The sequence below is a fragment of the Neophocaena asiaeorientalis genome, unplaced genomic scaffold, assembly GCF_003031525.2.
Source record: "Neophocaena asiaeorientalis asiaeorientalis breed wild unplaced genomic scaffold, Neophocaena_asiaeorientalis_V1.1 scaffold221, whole genome shotgun sequence".
Lineage (NCBI taxonomy): Eukaryota > Metazoa > Chordata > Mammalia > Artiodactyla > Phocoenidae > Neophocaena > Neophocaena asiaeorientalis.
In genome coordinates, this window is record NW_020173766.1 from 1,876,915 (window position 1) to 1,887,809 (window position 10,895).

General features: G+C 42.8%; 1 protein-coding gene across 4 annotated transcripts in view; it reads right to left on the bottom strand.

Moving 5' to 3' along the window:
• CDC25A (cell division cycle 25A) overlaps positions 1 to 10,895 on the bottom strand; it is a 27,582-nt gene that overhangs the window by 15,982 nt on the left and 705 nt on the right. The window contains exons 2-8 of one of the 4 annotated variants that reach the window (XM_024751516.1): positions 9,966 to 10,039; positions 8,436 to 8,478; positions 7,919 to 7,955; positions 7,310 to 7,408; positions 4,924 to 5,043; positions 1,685 to 1,819; positions 1,098 to 1,172 (exon numbers count right to left, since the gene is read on the bottom strand). In XM_024751516.1, the coding sequence (XP_024607284.1) occupies positions 1,098 to 1,172; positions 1,685 to 1,819; positions 4,924 to 5,043; positions 7,310 to 7,408; positions 7,919 to 7,955; positions 8,436 to 8,478; positions 9,966 to 10,039 (583 nt within the window). Of the gene's footprint in view, positions 1 to 1,097; positions 1,173 to 1,684; positions 1,820 to 4,923; positions 5,044 to 7,309; positions 7,412 to 7,918; positions 7,956 to 8,435; positions 8,479 to 9,965; positions 10,040 to 10,895 lie in introns of all 4 variants that reach the window. The other 3 variants (XM_024751515.1, XM_024751518.1, XM_024751517.1) reach the window with 3 other exon arrangements.

Genomic DNA, 10,895 nt, shown 5'->3' on the forward strand with positions numbered 1-10,895 from the left:
ATATATATATAGATAGATAGAGTGAGAGACAGAGAGAGAGAGAGAGAGAGAGACATTTTGTGAGTTACTGTTGTTTGCCAAGTGTGCTGATGTTAAGGAATGTAAATAAATGAGAATGATATAAAAAAGTAAACAAACAACAACAAAAAAGTAAACAGTCTTCAGACTAAAGGCTTCAGATTGAGAAGGTTTTTTCAGGGAATTCCCTGGCAGTCTAGTGGTTAGGATTCGGCGCTTTCAATCCCTGGTTGGGGAACTAAGATCTTGCGAGCCGTGCAGCGAGGCCAAAAAAAAAAAAAAAGACTAATTAATTCCTCTTCAAATGAAGCCTTTCTGTCCCAACTTATTCAACCAGTCCATAATATCTATCACAGTCTGAGTCTCCTCCTTCTACTGGGTGTTCTCTGAATGTGCTCCAGTCTCTCCACATTCTCTCAGCTGTGGAAAGTAAAACAATATGGTAGTCCAGTGTGTTCTCTCCTTCCCCATAAGAACAGGGCAGGGCTAACATCTCCTTTTTCTGTTCTGGGCCAGGGTTCTCCAGTCAACACTGCTAAGGAAGGATAGCGCTATCTGCTACAGAGCCATCGGCTGGGTGGGTACAGATGGTACCTGTAGCAGAAGTCTTTCTATTCCTACTGCCTGAGATCAAATTCCTTGTCAGATACAAACTGCTCACCCATGAAGCTGTCAGTTAAAATCTAAGCTGATACCAAATCTGACAGAGTTTGGGAATAACTGAGTCTCTTAAATTCAATTTAGCAGATATTTTCCAGCATTATCCAGTGATCTTAAAGAAGTTAACAGAGAGGTCAGAGTTGTATAGAAAAGACATTAACTGACCAAGAACAGTGGAGATGAACTAGAAATTATAAAAACAAGAACTGCATGCATTTTATATTACCCAGACTTCCTCACACACCAATGAGGACAAAAACAAAAACAAAAAAACTCCAAACAAACTTGAAAAAACAGTGTGCATTAACACCAGGAAACACTAGAGACCAGTCAAGGGAAAGGCCCATAGACCCAACTACAGAATCTCAAAAGAAACAATTTTGATTCCTGTAGCCCCCTCTAGACACACGGGGACTTACCAGGTTTGTAGCTCTTCTCATGACAAGGGGAGCTGTCCAGAGGCTTGCCATGCAGGACGGGGTCTCTTCATCATTCTAAACAAAGAAAAACTGCGTCACAAAGGTCCAGCAGAGACAACATTAATTTAAATGCTTTAGAATTTTTCCTGCAGAATATCAGAAAGACCTGGATAGGAAGCACTCTAATGTTCACCCCCTTCCCCGTCCCCAACATTTTAAGGTCAGAAAAGAGTAACATTTAACAGTCCCGGTATCTGAGCATAGCTAAAGGTATGCCCCTGAGGGACCGTGAGGAGGCACCCTGTTCTCCTCAGCTTTACACCATGTGGCAGCTATTCTTCCACTGCTCCTGATTCATATCTCTTGCCAGAAAAATGGATTGTCAGCTCCTTCAGGGTAAGAAGGATCACATCAGTGTCTTCTTTTGAACTCCTCCGTAGGATTTAATCAGGCTAGAAGCAGAGTCTCAATAAATTCCCAACAAATGAATAAAAATATCCGCCAGTTGGGGGATCACTGTTCCTTTTCAGATGACTTCTCTCCAGGGTAGTCAGTAAAATGGATGGGAAAACACACACACATAGTACCTTCAGATTCTCTCCATCGAGAAGATCCATGAAGCCATCATCCTCATCAGACAAAGTGGCAGTCACAGGGGACTGAGGCATAAAAAAAGGAGTGAAATGCCCTGGTTCACTGCCATCTCTTTCATTTGAGGAAAGCTACAAGACAGAATTCATGGCTTGTTAATAAATAATCAGCTTTGACTTCCTTGGATGGGTCACTAGTTTTTATGAGGAAAACATATATTTTTTGTAAGAAGTTTTAGCAGCTCTAATCAAAGGAAAATGAAACCTAAGATTATAAATGAATTGATGTCCACACACAGTTCTGAGTAGAGTCAGGCCAAGTAGCCTTCACAAAGAACACTCCCCAGGAGCAATTCACCTTACAGTGAGATCTGGGGCTAGCCTCTTGTGAAGGGCAAGGTTTGTTTTTTCTGAGGATCATAATTGGTGAACAGGGATCAGCATGGGGGTTGTGACAAAGTGATAATCTGCTAAAATGAGGAAGGGTGAGAAGATTCCAAGTCTCTATGGAAACCACAGAATGGACTAGAGAATGCTTCTGTAACTCCAGTTCTGACAGAGGGATATAAAGTCAAGAAAGTTCTAGAAAGTCCATCCTAGGGACTTCTCTGGTGGTCCAGTGGTTAAGAATCCACCTTCCAATGCAGGGGACACAGGTTCGATCCCTGGTTGGGGAACTAAGATCCCACATGCCATGGGGCAACTAAGCCAGAACGCCACAACTAGAGAGCCCACGTGTCGCCAACTACAGAGCCCACGCGCTCTGGAGCCCATGTGCTGCAACTAGAGAGAAGCCTGCGAGCTGCAACGAAAGCTCCCGCATGCCGCAACAAAGAAAGTCCATCCTAGACTTGGAACTAGAATTTAAATGACAGTTGCTCACTTTTAACTGAGGAATTACTTGTGCCAGACACTAAGATATAACCTTTTATGTATAATCCCATTTAAGCCTCACAATACACTAAGGGTAGTTAATCCTGTTCTTTTTATTTAACGAATCAGGAAACCGATGCTTAAGAGAGGTTACCAAGGTCACACAGCTCACCTGTTTGACCACAAAGCCCAAGCTTTTCTCCCCACTATACTCTCCCTAAGAGAGACCATTCCTGGAGTCAAAATATAGAGTATATCTCATTAAGCAACCCTATCTTGTTTTTCAGGTAAAACCCCCATTATAAAATGAATATATATTTAGTATAGAAAATTTATAAAAACCACTCAAAAATCTACCATCTAGAGATAAACACTGCTAATAAAAACATTGATGATAATGAATTATTTCTTTTCCAGGCACTTCCCAAAGCCAGGAAAAAAGTTCAGAGATAGATTTTTTTCTCTCCCATAGCAACGAATCTCTTTGGGGTATGAATGCATTAATCCTCAAGCAGCCCTCTGGTTTTCTGAGTAGATACCTCACCTAGGGGTCCTCTCTGCAGCTGGCCTACTCTGGTTCAGGCACTAGCTTTCCTACACAATATAAAACAAGTTCTGGGTTGCCTCTCATCCTCCACAAGTGTACCTGAGCACACCTTGGGCACACTGGCAGTTTTTCAGCCAGCAGAGCCTAGGAGCAGGTAACTCTATCATGGGGCAGCACCCACTGAAGGCTCACCCTATGGTATAATACCAATTTCTGTAACCCAGCTTCTGGCGTCCCCAGGTGCAGATATGCTATAGAAAATGACAATCTCTGGACAGGACCTAATTCTTCCTCCATGATTCCTACACCAAGGAGCCATTATGAGGAAATATAGATGGTGCTTGAAGACTAAAAGCAAGGATATGAAAGAACTACCCTCTGGGACTTCCCTGGTGGTCCAGTGGTTAAGAATCCGCCTTCTAATGCAGGGGACTCAGGTCCAATCCCTGGTCCGGGAACTAAGATCCCACATGCCACAGGGCAACTAACCCCGTTCGCTCTAGAGCCCGTGTGCCACAACTAGAGAGCTTGCGTGCTACAACTACTGAGCTCGCACACTCTGGAGCCCGTGTACCACAACTAGAGAGCCCATGTGCCACAACTAGAGAGTCTGTGCACTGCAAATACTGAGCCTGCATGCCACAACTAGAGAGAAGCCCCATGTACCGCAATAAAAGATCCCACATGCCACAACAAAGATACTACATGCCTCAACTAAGACCCAATGCAGCCAAATGAATAAATAAATATTTTTAAAAGAAAGAAAGAAAGAAATACCCTCTGACATGATCAAAAGCCAAACCATTGCACTTAGCACTGGCTTTCTTTCAGTTTGTGCCCTCAGCACCTACAATTAGGGATGGCCAAGTGATTACAGGAAACCCTGGTGCTGTGTTCTTCAGGTATACACTAGAGATATTTAGTTTTGGATACCCAGCTCTCAGAGGGTTACTGTGTACTTGGGAATCAGCAGACTGTTTAATTCTGGTCTTCATTTATCTGTGTCCTTTGGCAAATCACCCAACCTCCCTGACCACACTTTCCCAATCTGTAAAGTGGGGTAATTCCAGCTACTTCACAGGCTTATGAAGATTAAAGACAGGAGATCATAAATTGCTTTGTGCAAATGCTAGACAGAGTAGTGATACTAGCTGAACCTGAACCTCAGACCTTAAGCCAGACTGGAAAGCTGTATTTTCAGATGCAAGTTCCCAGGAAAACCTGGAAACCAAATGTGGTCATTTTGCTCAAGCTGGGCCTCTCTAGTCCATAGATACCTGTCAGATCATCAGTAGGAAATTAGGAAGTAATGACAGTCTCTGGCAAGTAAATAACTGGGACAAGTGGCCCCAAATACTGTCAAGTAGCCTGATAGGCAATGGGTTCACTGGTATACATAATAGTTCTTAATAAACCAAGTTTGGAAGAAGACAAGTGCTCTCTCCAAACAAAATCACTCTGGGAAGTACCTCTCAGCATTCAGGATGCATCGTAAAAGACAAGTTTGAAGTAAGACATACAATCCCACCATATATACATTCAGAAGAATGACCCAGGACGCCTGCAGAATTCCCATAATTGACAAGGTCAAATATTCCTTGCTCAAGTCCAATATTTCAAACATATCACCTCTCACTTCTGCTTCTGCATGTCTGCTCTCCAGACACAGCAGAAACACAAAAAATGTGAGTCTAGTTTCAAAAAACAAAGTCAAGGTAAAGACAGCAAGAGCTACTGCTTCAACTCTAGGTTAAAGAGGGCACTTTCATCTCTTCCCATCAGGAACTCCCAGGACTATGAAAGCCAGAGCACGTACCATCCGAGCTGGGGCAGAGTTCTGCCTCTGTGTGAAGAGATCTTTACCCTCCTGCAGTCCATGAGCATGCAGGCAGCCTCGAGATGCAGGTCTTACTGGCTTCTTAAACTCAAAGGCTTCCTGCAAGACGGTATAAATTGAGACATCATCCACTGTCTATGAAAACCAGCTCTAGGGTCTCAGCTATAGCTTCAGGAAACAAGCAAGGGAGTGGGTATTGATCACCTGCCTCCAAACCCATTTCTGATCTAATTCCAATACTGGATCTGTGTAATTAAGAATTTCAAAGATTCTGTCAAAAGCTAACTTCCAATACAACACTTTTTATGCTTACCACAAACACTTTATTTCCTAATAAACACATGAGTATCTGCCAGGTACACAAAACACTATAAGTTAAAAACTAAATCAACAACTGTCTATCAACTATACTTCAATTAAAAAAAAAAACTTTCTAGGGCTTCCCTGGTGGCACAGTGGTTGAGAGTCTGCCTGCCGATGCGGGGGACACAGGTTCGTGCCCCGTTCCGGGAAGATCCCACATGCCACGGAGCGGCTGCGCCCGTGAGCCATGCCCGCTGAGCCGGCGCGGCCGGAGCCTGTTGCTCCGCAACGGGAGAAGCCACAACAGTGAGAGGCCCGCGTACCGCAAAAAAAAAAACTTTCTAAAATTGAAAGCAATTTCATTTCAATATAATTGAATAGGAATAAAAACTTTTCAGTCTAAACTTAAAAGAGGCCTTTATATTTTCCATCTTCTTCCTACCAATAGGAGATAATTAAGTGGAAAACACTTAAAGTTACTGCTTTCCATACTAAAAGCAATGGGGAAAAAAACTAACGATAACATAATGACTATAGCTAACACTTCTGGATGATAAGAGAGTAAATCCTAGGAGTCCTCATCACAAGGAGAAAAGTTTCCCCTTTTCCTTTCTTTTCCTTTTATTGTATCTATATGAGAAGATGGATGTTAGTTGAACCTACTGTGGTAATCATTTCACAATACATGTAAATCAAGCCATCATACTGTATGCCTTAACTTTACAGTGATAAATGTCAATTATTTCTCAATAAAATGAGAAAAAAAAAACAAAAACCATTCTGGTTTATTCAACCACTTGGATGAATCTCACATAATGTTGAGTGAAAGCCAGAAGTGATAGAATACATACTGTATGATTTCATTTACTTAAAGTTTAATAGCACTAATAATTCCCCTACCCTGAAATATCCACTGAAGAACTTGTTAAGCACAGCTAACATCACAGAGTATTTACATGCCCACACAGTGCTTTCAGTGCATTAGCTCATTTATCCATCTGATCATCCCCACTTTAGAGATGAGGAAACTAGGCCCATAGGTTAAGTGATGTGCCGAAGATCTGGCTTCATAACCCGACTGGACAACTCCAGAGCAAGAGCTCTTTAACCTATGCTGTTTCCCCTCCAGAATGAAGCTCTGAGCAGGCAACCCTGGGAGAAGCCAACCTGGGGTTGTGGGGAGAGAGACCAGGCATGAGTACAATAGCATTAGACTGTTTGGTTAAATGTACTACACAGAGGGAGACGTAGTGTTCTAAGCACTCAAGGCAGGAACTCATTTCTGTATCTCCCTCAGGACATCTTGCAAGTTGCCAAAGGAATCACTGGGAGAGTTCATAGAAGCAGTAGGTTCTGGAAGTATTAAGTCTGGAAGATTATAAGAAGTATGATATGGAAATAAATAGATATGGAAATACAGTGAGAAAGAAGACCGGGAAAGTTGAGCTGATTCACTGAACTCTTTTGGTGCCTACTCTGTGCAAGGGGCCCCGCTAGGTATGAGAAAAGCCAGGCCAGGACGTTCTTGGACTTTTGGCTGCACCACCCCAACTCACCTTCTAAGCTACCATTTCACTTACTCTGAGATCCCCTGGAACTTGTTGGCTCTGTTCTTTCAAATACTGTCAAGAAGCCTTTCCCTAAACTTCTAACTCATCCCAGGGTCAGCACAAAGAGGCAAGGAAGGCCTGGCCAGACCCTTCCAGATAAAGTGTTCATGGATATAATTCCTACTCAGAGCTACCTTCTGAGCAACTCCTACCTGCCAGGAACCATTTGAAATGCTTTATCTACATTATCCTTATTTAATTCCCACAATAATCCTACAAGGGACTGTTACTCCTATTTCACAAAGAAACAAAGAAGCCTAAAAAAAAAGCCAAGGTCACAGCTAGCAAGCAGTAGGATTCAAATCTAAGTTTTTCTGACTCCAAAGACCATCATGACTTTGGTGAAGGTTTAGTCTCCCGGGAAGCAGCCAGCCCAGCTACTTCTCCATAAGCCATGAACACTTGTGGGTTTGACCTGTGCCCCCAGGTGAGTAGATTAACGCCACACTCACGTTTTCCTTGTTCTCATCCTGGTCAATTAGCTGAAAGACATCATGGTCAAGAGAATCAGAATGGCTCCTCTTCAGAGCTGGGCTACACCCCAAGAGCTTCTGCTATTAAAGTGAAAAGAGGAATTAGGGTACATAAATAAAAATTCAATGGAAACTCAGTTCTAAAAGAAAAAACATATGGTGGTGGTGGGTTGGGGAGACCTAGCCCTTCATACACTGCAGTGGGTAACCAGTAAATGTGCCTAGGGCTCCACCTTGAGAGAACACAAGATAGAAGTTCCCACTACATGGATTTACACCTAACTTCACCACGTCTACAGCCCTCTCAGCAAGGACTTAGGTACCAAATCAACCCCAAAATAACATCACTTACATAAAAAGAACCCCTTTCCTGGTTGGATAAAACTCTAATAGTTAGAGATGGAAGAAAAAGCCCTCAAGAGGTAGCCATTATTGAAGTTGCTTTAGGTAGAGTGTTTTGAATGTTTATGAGACAAAGTAAGGAAAAGCATATAAATGTATAAATTAAGGTCTACTATCAAGGTTATACTGGTAGCTAAGGGGCAGATAATAGGTATTGGCTCAAAATAAACAAGGGAACTAACTTACAGGCAGGGAATTTATTCTCCTCATGGGATTTTCAAGGCTGTAATGAAATCAGAAAGTAAATAATGAGAATAAAGCAAGTAAAGAGGTATACATATTAGCAGATGCAAACCTATAGTTTGGTGGGGTGAGGGGAGAGTCAAACATTCCCATTTTAGGCAAGATGGAAAAATAGATTTCTGAAGCTGTCCTGTTCTCATAAGCATCTCCACCGCTGGGCTTCTAGTGAAAAAAGCAAGCCCAGGTCTTCTCTTAAAATATACACGTTCTAGGGCTTCTCTGGTGGCACAGTGGTTGAGAGGCTGCCTGCCGATGCAGGGGACATGGGTTCGGGCCCCGGTCCAGGAGGATCCCACATGCCACGGAGCGGTTGGGCCCGTGAGCCGTGGCCGCGGGCCTGAGCGTCCGGAGCCTGTGCTCCGCAACGGGAGAGGCCACAACTGTGAGAGGCCCACGTACCGCAAAAAAAAATAAATAAAGTTTTTCTAAACACAAATATTTAAAAGCAGTGAATACGTACTTTTCTTTACTATCCAAGGGCCCAGGAGAATCCAGACAGAAGCCTGTGGGAAATTCAAACAAACAAACAAAACACCTCTCAGGATTTAATACATGATGCACCACTTTGTCATTGAAATAAATAAATAAAACTACTAGTACTGTTTCTTTAAGGCCATCAACAAAGGCTCATGGCTTGGACTTTTGACAGAATTGAAGTTGAGTCTCCATGATTGCCAAAACTTTTGTAAAAGTCTAAATATTTTCATAGTATATCTACTCATCCTTTCCTACTTGCAAATACCATCATGGAAAACAGGATTTGAGGAGAGTGAATTAAACCAAACCTCATGACTTATTTACAAAACAGAAACAGACTCACAGATGTAGAAAACAAATTTATGGTTACCAAAGGGGGAAAGGAGGAGGTGGAGGGGATAAATTAGGAGTTTGGGATTAGCAGATACAAACTACTACATATAAAATAGATAAACAACAAGGTCCTACTGTATAGCACAGGGAACGATATATATTCAATATCTTGTAATAACCTATAATGAAAAAGAACTATATATATGTATAACTAAATCACTTTGCTGTACACCAGAAACTAACACAACATTGTAAATCAACTATACGTCAATCAAAATAAAAAAAAGTTCCTAAACCAAACCTCATGATTGCTTCGTTATTCAGATAGAGGTTACCCAGGCTAACTTTCTGTGAGTTTCAACCACGGAAAGAATAGGTACCTGTTTTCTGGAATAGTTTTGGTTTCAAATATCTTATATCCTGTCAGATCATATGCACAACTCAGCGGGTTGGAAAATACAATTATGTTCTCTGACAAGCAATTTTGCCTTCAACAAAATAACATAAAGTGAGGTGCTCAAGTCACCAACGGCAGCAGAATAGAGGAGACACTGCTCAGCATGGCCCAGAGCCACCAGGGCCTGCCTAGCGCACACCTTTCCTCCACGATGTCTAAATAATCGTACAGGAAGTTAGGTGTTACTGCTCCTGACATTCTCCCTTGCCAAACTGCCACAATCCTATCCCTGGTTCTTAAGAAGCCTACATTTTAAGACTTTTGCTCTTGCAGTTCCCTAACCTAAAGCATCTGTGCAAATATACCTTGCAGTAACATGAACTTACGGATTACAATAAAATGCACTGGCACAGTTTCTCCATAGCAGGCTCACTGAAATAATTTCATTATATATCCAATAATTGACTCAGAATTTTAACCAGTAAGATTTCCTGAATGCCACGTAGAGTGGTATGGTTAATTTCACACTATTACTCATCCTCAACACCAAGCACAAACCACCTCCTTGTGGCCACTTGACACGTTTCTTCTCTTCATAAACTGCCACAGGGGCTCCTTTGTACTGTTGTTAAGGGTGTTTGCCACTCAATGCCGGACTTTTCTGTTTACTATCTCAACTCACCAAACTAAGTTTCTAGGTGAAAGCGCACATTTCAGCAAATTCCAAGTATTGCTTCCCACACGGCAGACACATGATAAAAACGTTTAAGACTAAAAGAATACCTGAATCAGTTGATTCGGAGGAGCCCATTCTCTGCAGACTGCTATTCCTCACCTCCAGTGGCTGTTCATACTCACTGAAACCAAGAAAAGTAACTCTCTCTATAGCTCTAGGACATAATTAAAAGGTTACATACAGGAGACAGGCCATGACATGGCAAGTTGCCATGCTGCCATCAACCATCATTACTTTTAGGCCACACCACAGAACACTTGGCCACCCAGAACACCCAGTTAGCACTTGAGCATAAAAGATGAGAAAAGAGTGGGTTAGCATGGTCTGGGTCACACTATAGGACAGGACGACAAAGATGACTATTGGAGTATTTCCTGAAATGAGAGCATGTGTTCTAGGTACTGAGCTAGGAGCAGGGGTGAATAGGACAAGTTCCTGGTTTTCAGAGATTGGAAAAGACATGTGCTTATTTAGAAAATGTGACGTCCAAGATTGAAGAGAAAGCAGTTTCACCAGAAAAACGGTGGGATGCATTTTTTGCAATAAGGAAAAGAGTAGGGAAATTTGTGGCATGGAAAGTTGAATAAAAAGACCTGGTCTTAGGAAAGCATCGGGGTGGACATCAGGAAGGAGCACGGGGCGAGGGATTGCGACGATTTTGCAAACGCCAGGAAAGAAAATGCCACGTCCCTTTTCTGAAAAGGAAACAAAGCTCACAGGAAACTAAGCTCCTACGAGGTGGTTCAGCAAAGGGTGGAAGTGAGCGCCTAGGAGGGCCTGCTCTTCCCGCGTGGAGGGAGATTTCAAAGAGCTTCCTGGAATAGGGACAGAAGAGCACAGGGCAATCCGAAAGGGGTGGCGAAGGTGGGGAGTCGGGGCAGACCCCACCCCCTACCGGGCCCGGCTTGGGGCTGAGGGTGGCCCTAGAGGGTCCGAACGGCCTCTCCCGCCCAACATTCGGCCTGGCGCGGGGGGGC